This window comes from Phyllostomus hastatus, unplaced genomic scaffold (genome assembly GCF_019186645.2).
Source record: "Phyllostomus hastatus isolate PE091 unplaced genomic scaffold, TTU_PhHast_1.1 phas_contig_150, whole genome shotgun sequence".
NCBI lineage: Eukaryota > Metazoa > Chordata > Mammalia > Chiroptera > Phyllostomidae > Phyllostomus > Phyllostomus hastatus.
The window spans coordinates 29,864,872-29,882,911 of record NW_025333611.1 but is presented as its reverse complement, the minus strand read 5'-3'; the positions used below and the strand labels follow the sequence as shown (position 1 = coordinate 29,882,911).

At 45.8% G+C, this 18,040-nt stretch overlaps 1 protein-coding gene across 5 annotated transcripts in view; it reads right to left on the bottom strand.

Annotated features, from left to right (window-relative positions):
- The window catches only part of KLHL3 (kelch like family member 3), a 114,559-nt gene that overhangs the window by 58,805 nt on the left and 37,714 nt on the right, over positions 1–18,040 (bottom strand). For all 5 annotated transcript variants that reach the window (XM_045826381.1, XM_045826400.1, XM_045826418.1 and 2 more), the window contains 2 exons: positions 12,963–13,084; positions 3,736–3,898 (listed from right to left, as the gene is read on the bottom strand). In XM_045826381.1, the coding sequence (XP_045682337.1) occupies positions 3,736–3,898; positions 12,963–13,084 (285 nt within the window). The remainder of the gene's footprint in view (positions 1–3,735; positions 3,899–12,962; positions 13,085–18,040) is intronic.

Sequence of the window (18,040 nt, the reverse complement as noted above, 5' to 3'; positions counted from 1 at the left end):
GTATAGCAGTGTATCTGCTAACATGGAAGGATATTCAGAATATACTGCTAGTTTTTTTAAGCTGGAAAACATGCAATGAAAAACATTGGGAAAATTATTCACCAAGGGGTAATAATTACAGGTGATTTTATATTAAGATAGCACTAACAATAGCAATAATAATTATTACAGCAAAAGAAAGTTTGTCTTGGAGAAGGAAAAAAAAACAGAATTCAAAGGCAAAGCTGGGGGCCACAGACAAGTGAAGACAGAGGCCAGGCAGCCAGAGGCTAAGCAAGGTAGGAGAGCAGGATAGACCTGCCTGTGCATCTGGATACAGAGAAAGCAAAATCAGAAGCTCTGGAAATGGCCTCCTCCCCAAAAGTGCATGCTATCCATAGCAACAGCAGTGGTGATGACCCAAGGAGCGCCATCTCTCTACCAAGACCCAGCTTGGAGGCTCTCTTACTATGGATAGTGAGCCTGGCAGGGAGGCTCCAGAGCACGGCCTTGAGTGGTGCTTACTCTGACGGAGGCTCTCCTCTCTGTGCTGCCTGATCCCCAAACCATCCCTGAAATAAGGCACGAGGTATTGCCCCCATCTTAAAGAGGGGAAAACAAGCCTCCCAGTCACTCAGCTCCAGTGTTGGCTGGTCTGACTCCTAGTTCTGATCTGGAGGATCTCCTTGTGCTTGGTTGGTTTAAAACACACCCTAATGTGAGTCATGGGGCCAGAAAAGCCTGTGACCACAGGGGCCGACACTGCCTCTTTAATGCGCCCCTAGTGGGTGCCCACACCACCACATTTACAAATGGGATGAGGCAGCAGCTCTGTCTCAAGAGGCAGCAATGGCAGAAAGTGCCAGATTCCATCTCAAGTCAGGAAGTGCAAGACCAAAAAACAAAGCAGGCCCACATCAGTGGGTGGATATAAACCAACCACTGGAGGAAGAAGCAAAGATAATCATTTTCTGTTTCCTTCTCTAAACACTGTACAATTTACCTTCACACTGCTTCTTCTAATGTCTTTTCATCATGGCCTTATCAACCTCTGTATTCCCATGATTTCCCTGCTGCAGGATACAAAGAAAGCTGTGACCAGAAGATGATCACAGGCCCCACAGAGGCCTGTATGACAGGGAAGAGGCTCTCAGCCTGAAGTTGCACTGACTGAGCCGGGGAAAATAGGAGGGCTCACATATGCGGGGAAGAGAAGACATCCACACCTCACTTCCCCACACCGAGATGACTCAACAGCCTGTGTCTAGCAGAGACAGCTGGTCGTCTGTCTACCCTGTCTGGTTGTTAGCATCTGACTAGGTGGCCCAGGCTTCCAGGCTCACACTTCCCATGGAAAGTGCCAACTCTAGCCACCAACACTCCTCAATTACCGATTCACAGGGCTGCCTTAAGTCCAAATCGGGCCTGGAAGCCACAGAGTGTAGCAGTGACAATCACTGTCTCTGGAGTCAGCACTGTCTGGGTTTGAATCCCACCTCTGTCTTTACCAGCTGTGTGACACCAACAAATTACTTCACCTCTCTGTACCTTAGTTTCCTTAGCTGCTGTGTGCATTAAATGAGATGGCATAAATAAAATGCTCAGCATAGGACATGACCCGAAGTGAGGGCTCAGTAAATACTGGGTACAAACAGTTCATCATGATTTCCACATACACACATGTGCGTGCACACACCCACAGTGCTGGCAGATCCCGATCACTGCAACAGCGTCAGGACCAGGGAGCACCACCACAGCGATGTGCTCCCAAGCGCATCCTCCTCATAGTCCTGCAGGAGGGTCTCAAAGGACCAAGGGAGAAAACACAGATTTTGAAAGTGGGCAAAAGCCAGGCCAGAAGCACCTGGGAGCCTCTGTTAGAGGTGGGGGTTCAGCACACTCCCAACCCTCGGATGATGGTGTCAGCCAACTACAATAGGATGGGATGGATGTGTGCTGTGTGTACACACATCCATGCACACACTGTGTACAAGGAGAGGGCTGGGGAGGGACACAAGGAAGGGAGCCAGAGAATTCCTGGCATCTAAGTACTCTTCCTTTGTCACTGCACCAGCAGATGTTCCTGTGCTGACCTGGGCTTTAGCCAAGTTCTTGGCTGCTGCTAATGCAAAGCCTGAGCACATCCCTCAAGAAAGTGCCCTCTTCTAAGACTGGGCTGGGGAGCCCTCTCTAGAGAGAGAAAAAGACTCCCTGAGGAAAAGCAGAAAAGTGGAGGGAATATGTCGAGAATGAAGGGCACAGGAGCAACAGCAGAGGAATAGGAGAGTCAAGGTTCAGAGCCAGGAAGAGTCCACAGAATTCAGAACTGGGCATCTGGGGAATGTCCTTCACAAAAGTCATCATCATCAAGATCATCTTAACAACTGGCCCCACTTGTGCCGCAGAAACAGACTGCGAGGAGAAATGAGAGTGTGTGTAGGTTCTTGGGGTCAGAGGCTTGATCAGAGAACAAAAGGACATCAAGAAACACAGTAAGTGATTGTTGCCTTGTGGGCCAAGGGCTAACGCAGCACAGGGAGCTGGCAGGTGGACAGCCAGCAGGCCCTCAGCTAGTTCTAGACATGGGCTGTACAGGGGACACAGAGAGAATACAGATGATGTTTGTTTAGGCAGGGGAAGAGCGAGATGATTTATTGCAAGGGAAGGAGATGTCCACAACTGAACCTATCAATTAAAATGACTAGACCCATTTTGTTGGCCACTCATGATCTTTGTCTTCAAGTTGAAATAAATATCAGTGAAGACTTCTTTCCACCTAAGTATGGTGGACTGAACATTCATGTTCATCTCTACTCCTTCCCAAAACCCTAGTAAAAATAACAGGATCTTAAAATAACAGGATCTTAAAATAACAGGATGACAAATTCTAACAGGGAGAATGTCTCTAAGAAAAATAAAATAAAATGAACAGATTATCTGACATATTAAGAAGGACTATTCAATTCTACCTAACAAAAATTAGTGGTAGTAACTCACTATGCAAAAGAAAAAGGCAATTACTACTGCCTTTCTGATTTAAAACAAAAGTTTTCAGGTTTAAAAACTGTAATTATAACATAGAACAGCTCGGTTGTAGAAATAATATTAGAGGAATAAAGAGAGGGGAAGGATGTATGTATGAGGGGAAAGTCTATAAAATATAAAAGTTAAGTCTTGTTCTTCTGTGAGAAGTCAACATATAATATCTAAAATTAATTATTCTAAAAACAGTGGTATAAACATATCATCAATATTTAGATAAATGGAGATAAATGGATGAAACAGGTTTTAGCTGAACCAGAGCCTGCATTTTAATTCTTACACAGTTCAGTGAGCGGCTCTAGAGAGCAAGACTTGGTGTGGAAAGGCAGAGCAGGGGACTCCTGCTTATCATTATAAGCCTTGCAGTAGAATTTGATGGTTAAAATCCTGTTTAAAGAACATTTTGATCAAAATAGAAATTTATTTCAAAACTAGGTCAAATTACTCTTCCCCCATGAAGTTTTCTCAGATCTCCTTCCTCTTCTCTCGTGAAAATTAATGTCTGTATCATCCATGTGACAATTAATCATATTATACTTGGCAATGAGTTGAACTCTTCTATTGCTAACGATCTTTCCACCTGTGTCTTAGCTCCCTAAGATGTAACTGCTTAACAGCAGAGTGCCTGTCTCACAATCTTTGAGGAGTCCACGGCAGACGAGGTTATGAAATCCCCATGCTTGGAGGAGGTGCAGCAGCCCAGCTCCCCATTACCTGCGTAAGCGTTGGCCTGCTGCAGAAGGTCAGTGCAGGTGTGCACGTCTGCAAATGCCCGAATGCCCAGGCAATTGGTGGGATGCAGCTGAGACTGAAGGAAGTCACAGCAGTTCTGCCGAACATCCATGAGCTGCAGCAAGCTGGCTGCTGGGAGCAGCACCTGGAGGAGAAGGTGACATTCTGAGACACCGGATCCCTCCAACAGAGCCTCATCTTCCTGAAGCACTGTTCTAATCATACCACTCCCATGCTCAAGATCCCTGCATGGCTCTCCACTGCCTGCCCAAGTCAATCCAAACCTCCTGATCTGGCCCAAGCTGTATTTCCCACTACTCTCCACCTCATGGACTCTTAAGCACCAGCCTATTCTCTGTTTCTGTAGAGCCCACAGCAGTGCTTCCTGATCACCAATGTCTATATGAATTCCCTGGGCACTCTGTTATTAAAATACTGGTAACTACTCAATAGGTCTAGAGTGGGACCTGAGAGCCTGCATTTCTAACCAGCACCCAGGTGAAGCTACAGCTGCTAGTTCATGAACTGCACTTTGATTATCAAGGCCCTTATGAACTGAATGTTTGTGCCCCACCCCCCCACAATTTGTATGTTGAGGTCCCAACCCCCAATGTGACTATATCTGGAGACAGAGCCTGTGAAGAAGTAACAATGGTTAATGAAATCATAAGAGTGGGGCCTCAAGGTGCCTTATAAGAAAAAGAGATACCAGTGTGTTCTCTCTCTCTCTCTCTCTTTCTCTCTCTGTCTCTTCCCCCCTCCCTCCCTCCCTCTATAAGGGAGGACACAAGAGGGAGATCTTCTGCAAGCCAGGAAAAGGGTCTCACCAGAAACTGAACCAGCTGGAAACTTGATCTTGGACTTCCAACTTCCAACACTGTGATACAGTAAATGTCTGTTGTTTAAACCACCCAATCTGTGGTATTTTGTTATGGCATCCCAAACAGATTAAAATAGACTGATTCTTCTACTTGGCTATACATTAAAATCACCTAGATAATTTTTAAAATACTGATGCCTGGGTCTAACCCCCAAAGATTCTAACTGAAGAGGAACGGGGTGTGACCTGGACAGTGAGATGCTTCTACAGCTCCCTAGGTACTTCTAATGTACAGCCAAGTTTGAGAATCATTGCCCTACAGCCATTAGCATACTGTCTTCACACAGAAAAGTACTCACTGAACTCTTCCCTAGCTGGTTCACCACTTAATTACTGAATGTCTATGGGCCAAGCCCTGATCTAGACTCTCAGACTCAGTGATAAGCACGGCAAACCAGACCCCTGCTCTAATGGAGTTTATAATCTACTGGAACAAGAGTCACTCCCAAATCCTTCGGGACTCAGATAAACACACTTCACTCTCCCATCCAACAGATAAAGAGAACGTCTTTAGGTGCAATCTCAGAGGAAGGAGAGCTGGGTTTCCTTTTAAAAGGTCACAGAACACGTGAGTATTTATTTTCCAGAAGACACAAGAATGTCCTGCTCAGGTGTGTTTGCACGTGTTTTTCCTAGAGTCCAGGGAGGACTGGCTCCCGCAGGCCAGAGGGGTGCTGAGACTGCCAACCCCTGTCAGGTTCCCTAGGCCTTTCCTGCACTGCAGAGGAAAGATGGCCAGAGTCCTACTTGACCCCAGCTCTGCCTCCCCTTACCACCCCCCCACCCCCATGGAGCAGGCAAAAAGTGTGAACGTGACCTTCAAAACAGAAATTTAGAAAAAATAAATAAATAAATAGTTTGGTTTGAGGCTGCTTAGCACAGGGTCCACAGCATCCATTTCACCCCCAAACAACTGCCGTGACCTGGGCCTTGCTCTGGGCTGACCCCCTGGCTCTCAGAGTGTCTGGGCCAGCCCAATTCCAGCTGTTCCCATCCACAAGAGCATGCCCAGGTGGACAAGGCTACAGATGCATTAATTTTCTTGACTTGGGGCACTGAAAGGTTTTCTTTTTACCCCAGTAATTTAAATTCTGGGCCCTGACCATTCTCCTAAAACAGTTCTGAGCATCAACTCTGGCTCACCTCTCCAGCACGTGCTCAGGCCAAAAACTCTGCCACGCTGCCCATTCTTGGGCCTTGTCCCTTCACTAGGGTAACCAGTCGTCCAGGTTTGCTGAGGATCAAGGGGTTTCCAAGGACACAAGACTTTCAACGCTAACACTGGGACCGTGGGACACCCTGTCTCACCCTGCCCACATACAGAAACCACCTAGCACCTCCACTCCCAGTAGGCCTACTCCCAAGCTAAATGCTTCCTCTCAGTGAGAAAAGCTCTTCTAACTACAAGCCCATTAAACTTCCCTTTCATAATGGCTGAGTTCTAGAAAACATGCTCCTCTTCCTTTCCTTCACCCTCTCCCTTCCACTCTCCTGTGTCCCCAGCAGGACAACAGTAAATTAGCATTGTGTCCTTGGTATTTTCCAAACCCTGATTCATTCCAGAAAAAGAAAAAGATACAAAAAATCACCTGCTCCTGAGTTTTAGATCATAAGTGAACACAGCCAGGCTCCAAATCTGACCACTTAAGCTCCACTCTCACTAGGCAGCCACTGCCCCACTGAGCAGTCATAAACTGAGAAACTCAATTAAGCTATGTGCTTGCTCAGCCTAGCCAAACAGATTCCAGGACCAGATTAGTCTCTGCCTGCAAGTTAAGGGGAAAACCATTAACAATTCTTGCTGAATACATACCAGGAACGGAAAGCTCTGTTCCAAACTCCCAAATGACCTCCATGCCATCCCCCTGCCAGCAGTAGCTACAAACCCTATAGTTAGAGCCACAGGTTGGCCAACCATCCAGGTTTGCTGAGACTTTACCAGTTTTAACACCAAAAGTCCTATGTCCCAGGGTCAGTTTTTCACCCTAGGGAGGAGGAACTTCTAACCAGGGACCCTAAGCAGCCCTGGTGGAGAGGAATAATCAAATGTAACCCTACTCAGTGGTGTGGCAAGCCCCAAAAGGGTCAGGCATGACCAGAGGCAATAATGGGATGGCAGCCCTTTAATCCAACGGACGAGGATTTCTGAGAGTCCAGTCCAACCCGGGCTGTATTCCCGCCAAACCAAGATGAGATCGTCCCAGGGGCACGCACCCTTTCACCCTTGCCCTCTTCTTCACCGCAAGGGCAGCAGCATAATTTGGTGCTTAAATTCCCTAGTTTATGACAACTAGCCAAGAGAGTAAAATAATAAACATTTCCTGAACACATTCCTTAGGGTAAAATTTTCAGTTTTTAAAATCTCCCTGGATAGAGCTACCCAGATAGCTTCCAACTTCCCTACCATTCACAAAACCCACTTAGTAGGCAAAAATTATAAGGTTTTCCACCTTTCCATACCACCCCCCCCCATCCTGTTTGGGTCCTCTCCTGCCCAAAAGTGTTCCCCAGCTCACTTCCTAAAATAAATGGGGCTGGTGGTTTCTCTAATTGCTCCTTCCCTCTCTTTGATCTTACACTGCTATGAGTCAAAGGCCCTTTTCTTCCCACTATTTGCTTCATACAGGAAGGCGTGAAGGAAAGTAAAGGACGTCAGAATGCTGAGGGGGAAGGTTTGGAGGCTGGGAGATATATCACTGCTTAAACTCTGACTCTCAGGGATAAACTGGGCCCTAGGCCAGTGGGGTTCTGGGGGTTACACATGAGCACAAGCACAAATCCCCAGAGGCTATAAAAGAAAAGAGTGCACAGGTCCCTGAGGGGCTGTCCTCACCTCCCTCTCCTGCATCAGCATCACCGAGTCTCAGAGGACTTCCTCTTCTCTTATCTGGCCTCAAGTGGCAGCAGTAACAAGATTCTGAATACAAGGCCAAGGCTGAGTCCTCAGCCTTGCAGCGAGACTGATGGAATCACTAGAGCAGCGCTGGTCCCTGGATGGGGAGGCTGAGACCAGAGAAGGGGCACTTGGCTGGAATCATGGCAAGGCTGGAAGATGATCTTAAGTCAAAGCTTTTAGCTTGCCTCCCTCCACCTCAGTATTATGGTTCTGGGAAAACTGGCCCTGGAATGACCCTCAGCAGAGAGGTTACAGGCTCCCCTCCAGCTTGCAAACGGCCTCACCTCCATTTTTCATGTGCAGGCCCCGTTTTGTTTTTTCTCTTCCTCGGATAATATGAAAACACAGCAGAGGATATCCCGTCACAGAGTTTATTTCCTTTAACAAAAACAAAAGGAAATGCCCTGCCTCAGAAAGCACCTACTCCTGGAATTTCAGGGGGGCAGGGCCATGCACAAAGGGAGGGCACCAGCCAGAAGCCAGGTAGCACAGAAACAGGGCTGCCCAAGGCCTTGGCCCCAGCACACCGTGGGTCTGACTCTGCCAACACCAGGCACGAGACCTGGCGCAGAAACAGTGTTAAATCAATAATCTGTTGAGAAAAAGAAGAAAAGGGAAGGGGAGGGGTGAGAGGGAGCATGAGTTAGGGGAAGGAAAGGGGAGATGTGTATAGGTGAACAAGAGAGCGAGCAGAATAACAATGTGATTGACAGTCTTGCTTGGATTTTGACTTCTCCACGTACCAGCTATGTGACTAAAAGCAAATTACTTAACCTCTTTGTGTCTCTGCCTCAACAGTAAAATGAAGATAATAATGGTACTGCCTTAAAGACTTGTTATAACAATCAAATAAAATAATACATTTAAAGCAGTTAACAGTACTTGGTTCATAGGGAGTGCTCAGTTAAACTGGTTTTTATTATTAATAATTATCAACTGAAATCAAGATTCTGATCATTCATTCAACAAGAAACTCAAGTTCACCACATCAACAGAGTACAGTGAGTTGGAAAGAGCTGGACTGAAATCCCAACTCTACCCCTTACGACCCACGTGACTGTGGGTGCTTCCCATTTAACACCTTTGCACATCAGTTTCTTCAGCTGTACAAGAAGGATCACAGATGGATGTTCCATTGATGGTTACGAGAATTAAATGAAATAATGCGTGTGAAATGATCAACACACGCTTGGCTTACAGTGAGTATTGATATGTCAGTTGTGATGATTGTTACCTCCGCCACAGAAGGTCAACTCAGTGTCTCCGAGGTCTGTGTGGCAGGAAGAGATTAAGGGCATAGCTCTCCCAGCCATTTGACCAAGCCCCAAACCTCTGCCCCTTCTTCCTAAGGCTTTCAGGAGGGCCCCAGTGCCGCCATGCTCACCTTCTCAGTGAACCAAACCTTCAAATACTGATGCCATAGACAGCTTGTGTTATGTCTCAAAAGATACATAACAGCAAGAAGAAGAAGCTTTTTTTGTTTGTTTTCCCCCAAGGTCACCCCTGACCAAACCACAGTTTAAAATGAGGAAGAAAAAGGAAAATAGTACACCTCGATGATTCCAAACAGTGCTCAGTTCCCGGAAGGTTCCACATTGTGCTTCCTAGTAGAGCCTTTGCACATACCAGCCCCTCCCACCTGACACACAGAAGTGAACACGGCACGTCCATCAGGGGGCACACACAGCAGTGAGGACACAGGTGGGCAGAGGAGGCAGGCCTGACCCCTCAGTCTTCCTTCAAGATCTGGCTCAAACAACACTTCTTCAGTGAGGCCCGCTCTGACCACCCTCATCCGGGGAGTGATGACCACTCCCTGCTTCCTGGGTACCTCCACGCTGTCCCCTACGACACTATTGGGCACCCATGCTCAGCCGTCTGTCCCCAGCTTCAGACCATGTGCTCCCTGGTGAAAGGGCCTCCATGCTCAAGTGCTCTCTGGGCCATATTGTCTGCTGGCACGGGGCAGCACTCCTCTAAGTGCCCTACCTAAAGTAATTCAGCTAATTCTCACACCAACCCTAGGTGGTTAAGTGCTCCTATTATGCACAGATTACAGATGAAAACACTGAGGCACAGCTCAGTGTCATGATTGAATGGCAGAGTTGTGATTTGAAGGCAGACAGTTTCACTCATGACCACCTAGTAATATGGGTGCTATTTTGATTCCTCTTTTACAGATGAAAAAACTGATCCTTAAGGCATGATGTCAGTATGGACATCGGAGAGGCTCTGATAGGAGGAAGGAAAAACAAATCAGGGGCTGGCTGAGTCTTCTCCAGCCAGAGGTCACTAAGTCTCATACCCTCACTGCACAGATGGGAAACTAATACCCTACAGTGGGAAAGGGCTAGAGTAAGAGTATGCTGTGGATGAATGGTGAAGCTGAGCCTCAGACCCAGTTCTCCATTCATTCTCAATTCCTGCCTCATCTCTATTCCCGTATGTCCTCTGAACCTACACATCTTCACTCCCGCGCTGGGCTCCCATCCCTACAAAGTGGCTTTTTAAAAAGCAAGAGTGAAGTCAGTTCCCCCAAAGTCCTCTAGTCGGTCTGCTGCTACCTCCCTTAAGATAACGGTGTTACAGAGACCACTACTGGACTAGACCAAAGTTGCAAACATAAATACCTAGCCAAGTGAAAAGGATGCAGAGTGAAACAGCTTTAATTGCTAGTTTGTAAACACTTTGTACTTTACCAAAAGAAGTTATTAAATAAATACATCATGGAAAGGGAGGGGAAAAGTTGGTTTCAATCATAACAGTTCTACAACCTCCCCTGCAAGTATTGTTATTTGGGTTTGCTTTTTATCTTTTTTATTGGTGGTTTAAAACAATACAAATTTATTTTCTTAAAGGTCTCTTAAGGCAGAAGTCCCAATCGGGCCTCACTAGGCTAAATCAAGGTGTCAGCAGGGCTGCTCCTTCTGAAAGCTCTAACGGAGAATGTTTTCTTGCTTTCCAAGCCTCTAGAGCCCCCCTACATTCCTTGGCTTGTGCCGCCCCTGCCATCTTCAAAGCCAGAAACATCTAGTTGAGTTCTTTTTTTTTTTTTTTATTAATCATTGTTCATATACAGTTTTCTCCTTTTTACTCCCAATCCAGTTCCCCCTCCCACCCGCCCCCTCTAGTTGAGTTCTTATCCAGTCACGTCTCTCTGGTTCTTCTATTCTACCTCTCCCGCTTTAAAGAGCACTTGCTATTGCATTGGGCCCACCTAGATACTCCAAGGTAGTCTCCCCACAGCATGTTCTGCTGACTAGCAGCATTAATTCTATCTGCCACATTAAATTCTCTTTGACATTTAACCTAACAGACAGATTCCAGGGGTTGGGACGTGGACATCTTTGGGGGCCCGTCTTCTGCTTACCATGCTATTTGATTAATTAGTTACTAATATACCCTAATGTAAGGGTTTCAAAAATTATTTACCCCTTGAACATTTTTAGGTAGTCATCTAACTAGCATTTCTCACTAGAGTTGCAAAGAATGTAAGCTCGTGCATTTTGTAAATCCCAATATTTATATTAAGTACCTAAATGAGTTTAAATGTAATGATAATTTGATATGACCATCATCCATTTTAAAAAATTTTAGATATTTGTCCTATACTCATTTTATACTAAATTATTTGCACATACTAATCAAAAGTCATTCAGCTATTTAAATTCTGCTGCTAGACCTAGGATGTAACCATTGCATTGCCCACTCCATCCTGAATGATAAAGATCAGAAACGAAATGGAGCCCCGGCTGGCGTAGCTCAGTGGATGGAGCGCGGGCTGCGAACCAAAGTGTCGCAGGTTCGATTCCCAGTCAGGCCACATACCTGGGTTGCAGGCCATGACCCCCAGCAACCACACATTGATGTTTCCCTCTCTCTCTTTCTCCCTCCCTTCCCACTCTAAAAAATAAATAAATAAAATCTTTAAGAAACGAAATGGAATAGCTTTGCATTTTGCTGTGTATAAAATACACCTCATTTTAACAAGGTGGGGAGAGAATCAGGCCAGATCACTGTACAATGCAAGAGTCTGTCCAGCGCCCAGAGACAAAGGCCAGCTCTATCGTGGGGGCGGGGCTCTGCAGGCCCAAATGCAGCATGCCTCAGCCCCTCTGCTTGCCTGCACCCTAACCCCTCCCCCACTTATGAGTACCCTTTGCCACCAAACTACCTCCCACTCATTTCCAGGCCTCAGGTTACATCTTATCTCTTGAAAGAGCCCTTCTGAGTCCTATCTAAACTGAGTCCCCTTTATGTCCTCTCTCATTGTTTGCCATGTTCTTTTCCTTCAAAAGACTTCACCACAATTCAGGCATGAACACTATGTGTGAGCTTATTTGATGAGCATCTGTCTTCACCCCTAAACCGCAAACTGTATGAGAGCAGGTGGGGGAATCACCACTGCTCACTGTTACAGGTGCACTGTCCAACAAAGCACATGGTGTATAGCAGGCACTCAAACATTTGGGCTGAAATGAATGAATAAATGTTCACCAATTCGGCTCTCAAATACCTCAGTCCTGGAAAAGGGGGTGTGTCTGGGTTAGGGTAGTAGGTATTTTGGCCATGTGAGAGGCATCTGCCTCACAATAAATAAGGAGGACTTGTACTTTAAAAAACAAACAGAAAACCAAAAACTTTTATATCACTTGAAATTGCCAGCACTTATATAAAGAGTAAGATCCTCAATGACCAAAAATAGTGTATCCTGTGTCTCTGTTTAGCCTGGTGATTCGAAGGGCTAGAGACGGGGCCACACCTTCAACCACCTCCCTGCCTGAGGCCTGCTGCTGAGCCTCACGCCCTCACAGTAAAGACGTGAGCCTTTAGGTGAAGCAGCATCTTCACTGACTCCACTTTCCAAGGCTCTAGATGACTGAGGATGAGGGCAGGGCAGCAAAAAGAAGAAAAAGCACAAGACAATCACTGCACAGGCACACACCCCTGCTGAGATCTGGGCCTTTTACTTGGCACCTCCCTGTGCCCGGATGCATTCAGTTGACTAGTGTTGAAACAGGAAAACATTTTTAACAATCCAAATAATCCTTACAATCCAAAGCTCAAAATCCTTGAGATGAGATGATGACCAGGGAGAAATAGAGCCATCCCAGCTTCTAGTTCTTCCTTCACCAAGGGTTTGTGTGGGGCCTGCACTCTTTCTTGGATTCTGCTCTGAGGCCCAAGCTCATTCTGAGGTCTTGTGGCCTAGTGGCAAAGAGCATGGGTGGTGCGGTCAGGCAGGCATGAGTCTGAAGGTCATCCACCCACCTACTGACCTTGCCACCCAGGGAAAATCACCTAACCACTTTGGAACTTTAGTTTCCTCTCCAGCAACCAACTCGCTGTTGGGAGGGCTAAATAAAAGGACGTTGTAAAATGGTGGGCCCTGAGTGTGCAGTGCACTGAGCTACTAGCTGGGTCTGCCTTTACCTGGACATTCTCTTCGGTCACCTCAATTTCAGCCGTGTAGATGTAGTCGATCAGTTTACTCAGTGTCCTCCCATCCACATCCTTGATTTCAATCTTCTTGGCTTTACTCTCAGACATGTCACCTACAATTCAAAACAAAACAAAATGGACATGAACTTGGCACCTAGAGCACAGGTGGCAAACACAAGGCCCACAGGCCAAATCTGGCCCTCCACCTTGTCTTATCCGGCCCAGCACCTTGTTTCTACCTGGCAATAGCACCAAGCTCTTGCTTAAATCTTAAGGAACAGTTACATTTATACAGTCCTAAAATTACATTCGGCCCTTTCAAGGCAACCACAAGGCTGATGTGGCCCCCAGTTAAAATGAGTTTGACACCCCTGACCCAGAGAATGCTTAACGTTCACATGGCCTCCTGCCTTGTCTTGATAACATAAAAGCACTGACCCTGCTCTGGAAGTCACCAGAAGGAACTCATTCTGGCATTCAGCTGGCACAGGCCACATCAACTTTGGGTCTGCAATCATCCACAAACCCGATGTGAAGAATCCCCACTCTGTCTGCTGCCCATTTCCATGGTGAAGGCAAATCTGTGTGCAATAACTCATTCAACCAACATTTACTATAAACCTCTACACAGAAGGCCCAAAAAGAGAAAAAAATATGCACCCATCCTCAAAGAGCACATGGTCTAGTCTGGCAGATTTATAAAAATATTAATAAACAGAGGTGGTAAGAACTAGCAGAGGCATATGCAAAGTAACTATGATAACAACAACAATAAAAGGTAACATTTAGCTGATTATGGCCAAGCACTGTCTTAGGCCCGTTAAAGTGTTGCCTTTTTTAATCTTCAAAACAACCTATAAAGTTTATTAACATTACCCCCATTTTATAAATGAAGAATTGAGGCAAATCTAGGAAAGGGCCAGCCAGGCTGGGATTGAAACCAATGATTCTGACCCTAGAGCCTACACCTGTAACCAAGACACAGGACTAAATCCCAAGAATGCAGAAGATAGAGCAAGGAGCCCTGGGGAATCCAGGAAGGCACCCTAGTAGGTCACTTCTGAGCTAGGTATTAGAGAACAGCGTGCTCCACAGGCCGCAAAGGTAAGGAAAGATGAGCTGGATGCATCAACGATTAAGTGTAAAGAGAGGAAATTGCCAATAGGATAAATTCTGGCAGTAGAAAAAGGCTGGTATGGCTGCTAGCTGGGGTAATAGTGAGGAAGGAAGCTGAAGAGGTAGATAGGGGCCAGGACTTACAGAACCCTGTAAGCCATGCAAATGAATTTGGACTTGACACTGAGAGTAGTACCACTGGAAGGCTTTACAGAGGGGAATGACATCAACGGATGGGTGTTTTTGAGTGACATTTGGAATGCACAGCGGAAGCTGGATCAGAGTTGGGGAGAACAGTTGGATTAGAAAGAGAGGATGCGGGCCTGTGGACTAGGCAGCAGCAGCAGCAGCATGTCAGCACAGGCCTGCAGCCGCTCACGTCAGCCTGCCCTCTCTATATAGCATGGGTGCCTGCTGGAGCCAGGCTCATGCAACAATAGCTGGTTTCAGGAGGAAAAGACAGGCAAGACATGTGCCTTCATAGTCTGGAATAAAGGCAACCTGACTGTACGAAACAGGGATTCAGAAGCCCTCGTGTCAGCGCAAAAAGAGAGCCTGAGAGGTTGTTTTCTCTCTGTGGAATTTGCACACTGGAGCCAAGAAAATAAGTGCAGTACAGCATGTGGGCTGCAGATGCCTACCTCCAAGCCACATGGACTGCACATGATTCCTCCACCAGTCCACAGTTCCCGCCCTGACAGAGTTCTAGACATGAATGACCGCAGCAAGGGGAAGGGAGGACATTCCAGACCCTGCCTGCTACCTTCACTGCCAGATCAGGTAGACCAGAGACCCTCCACTTTGTTCTCTCTTCCCTCTGACTGCTCGTGGAAGCCAGTCAGGACGCCTCAGCACCGAGCCCTGAAGCAGGATGAACAAGCAAGGAGGAAACCAGAAAAAATGATGGATTTCTCCTCTACCCATAAGCTAGGTTCTCACAATCTTGAGTTTACTCCAAGACATGCAAACAGAAACATGCCCACAAGGAAATTAGAATCCGGCTGGTAATTATGTTGCAAAATATCATCAAAGATAACCAATCCTTAGTTTAAGAACTTGGGCATTAGAAAAACAAAAACAAAAACAAAAACAAGAAAAGAGCAGCCTGACTGCAAGGACCAAGGGGCTCAGAAGCCCGTATGTGGGTGTGAAATCAGAGCCTGGCCTGATTATTTTCTGTCTCTGAAATCTGCGCTTGGGAGTCAGGTTAAGGTTTTGTAACTTTGGGTAAACAAGTTGGAAACTCCTGCAATTGTATGAAAATATTTATATAAACAGACAAAAGTCTGAATTTTCTGGGGGGATGACAAATCATTTCTATCAGCCTCAAATATCTGGAATATGTTGAGGCCTAGTTTTCTAGATGGTGGGACTTAGGAGACTCTTTTTCTGCTTCTTTAACATGACTCAGAAGTTACTGATTTTCTACATTAAGTACTTAAAACACCAATAAGCAGGGGGAACAGGTAAAAGAAAAACTAGGGCCTTGAAGACAATATTATTTTCTAAGATCTCCCTTAGGGAAACTGGAGACCTGTATAAGTCACAGACTTATAAAATCTAACCTTATCTCTAATGGACCAACAGAAATTACTGCACCAAACTAAGACTTCAGCTTAAACAGTCCCTACAAGTGGTAGTGATAATAGTTGCTACTATGCGCCAGGCCCTCTGCTAAGGGTTTATACACATTAATTCATTTAACCTTCATAACAACCTCAGGCAATAGATGATATTACCTCTATTTTACAAATTATGGCATTGGCATTTCAAGAGGTATTTGCACACAGCCGGTCAGAGGCTGAGATCTGAATCTTGGCCTCACTCTAGATCTCACATCTTTCCTAATAAACCCCTCTATAATTCAACCTAGCCCTAACTAATGACCTTGATGAAAGTATTCCCAAACAAGCCCTTGGTCCAAATTCTGCGGACGACAAATTCTGAGGTACTTAACACTAGCAAGCACAGACCAAGAGGAATGGGATCTTGTCAGTTTATTTTTCAAGATACCCTCAACACCTAACAAAGTGTATAACATATAACAAGCACTTAAAAAATATTTGTTGGAACAAGAAAGAAAGAGTAGAGGCTTCTCCTGACATCTCATAATTCCATGGACTCCAGTAATTTCTGCGGAACAGAAACCATCAAAGGCTTGGTCATCCTTGCTTCTTCACTCACCTCTACTACTTTAACAAACTATTTCTAGAAAACAGAACATGAGCCCTGCTGAGTACGTCCATTTTCAAAGTCAGCCCAGAGGTGTCCTCGGCTGGCTTTTCCCCAGAGGCCCAGCTCAGCCACCTTAGACTCTGAACTTTCAGAAAATGTCTGCTGGTTGCACATCTTTTTAGCCCCTCCCATCTCCTGCTTATCATCTGTTAACATGCATGTCTGTTCCTTCAAACAGAACATGAGCCACTCAAAGGCAGATATTTATTGATTCACTCACTCACTCATTCATTCATTCATTCAATAAACATATATCAAACAGACCCCCTGTGACAAGTATATGCTAGGTTCAGAGGACACAATGATGAACAAGTCAAGGCCCTGCCCTCATAGAGCTCAGTTTAAGAAAGAGACAGAGGAGTAAACCAACAGTTACAAAATGTGTTAAATGCTAGAAAAGGGGGCTCAGCACTAGAAGTTCTTAAACAGGGATTCCCATACTCTGAACTGTATGAGAAATGATGAGCGCACAGGAGCGCACGTTTGTTTTTGCAGAGAAGGTCCATTGTTCGCGTCAGGTTGCTTCCTGATGGTTCAGAAGCACTGATATAAAATGAGATCTAGAGAAGGGATCATAGTTACTCAGAAGAGAGGTGAATGTGAGGGGAGAAAATTCCAGGCAGAGAGAATAGTGTATGAAAGGTCTGGAGGCAAGAAAGAACATGCCTCGTTCAGGGACCATAAGAAGCTGAATTCAGCACAAGTGTTGCGAGAAAGGGAGGAGTGGGAGAGGAGGCTGGAGACATAAGCAGAGTCTGGAGCACTTGAGGGCCCTGTGGGTCGTGCTAAGGAGTTTAGACTTCATCCTGAGGGCAATGGGGCACCTCTGGCAGGTTTTAAGCAGGTGAGGGATACATCAGATTTCTACTTTGGAAAGAGGTCACTGTAGCTACAGTACAGAAAATGGGTTGAGCATGAGGGAACAAAATAGATGGCAGGTTGGCCAATTAGAAGGCGGCTTCAGTAAATCAGGCGGAAGATGACAGTGGTGAACTAAGGTACTTTCTTGAACTTATTTAATTCCTCACACTCTACTGTAGGACCTTGCATCTAGAAGTCTCCAGGAACCAGAGAGAGCCCAGGAAAGCAAGCAATCAATCCCACGTAAGTCACAGTTCTCAATCCTAGCAAGCACACCAGGTGACAGCTGAGCTCTTCTCAGGTGGAAGGTGGTCAAAGAGAAGCAGGAGGGAGGAGATACAACTGGGGGAGCAGGGGGAAAACCTTGCCCTATCACAGGAGACTCAGGAAGTCTAGAAAATCACTGGCTCTTCTTCCCAGTCATCAGTATAAACCCCACCCTTATTATTCAGGAAAAAGAAGCCTCAGGAATGAGAAAGGAATACTGGAGTGGCTCTGGCAGGTCTCTGAAGAACCAGTGCTAAACCACCAACCACCCTACGGAGTATGTCAAAGGGAAGGAAAAGTGTATTCAGAAGTCCTTATGTTACAGAATTCTTCTCTGTTCGTAACTTGAATCCTTACTGCTGCAATTTAGTTTCATGGTCTGGGTAGAAAGAAAACAGAAGCTCCTTATCTTTTGCAAAATGATCCTTCATGAGTGTTAAAAATGGTTATTAAACTTTCTTTCACCTCATTCTTATCTGTCTAAATCCTAATGTCTGGCTGCCAACTCATCTGGCTAGAGCAGAGACCCATGTCACACATTAACCTCACATGAGAAAAAGAAATACCCCGCCACCTCCCTGAGTCCCGGC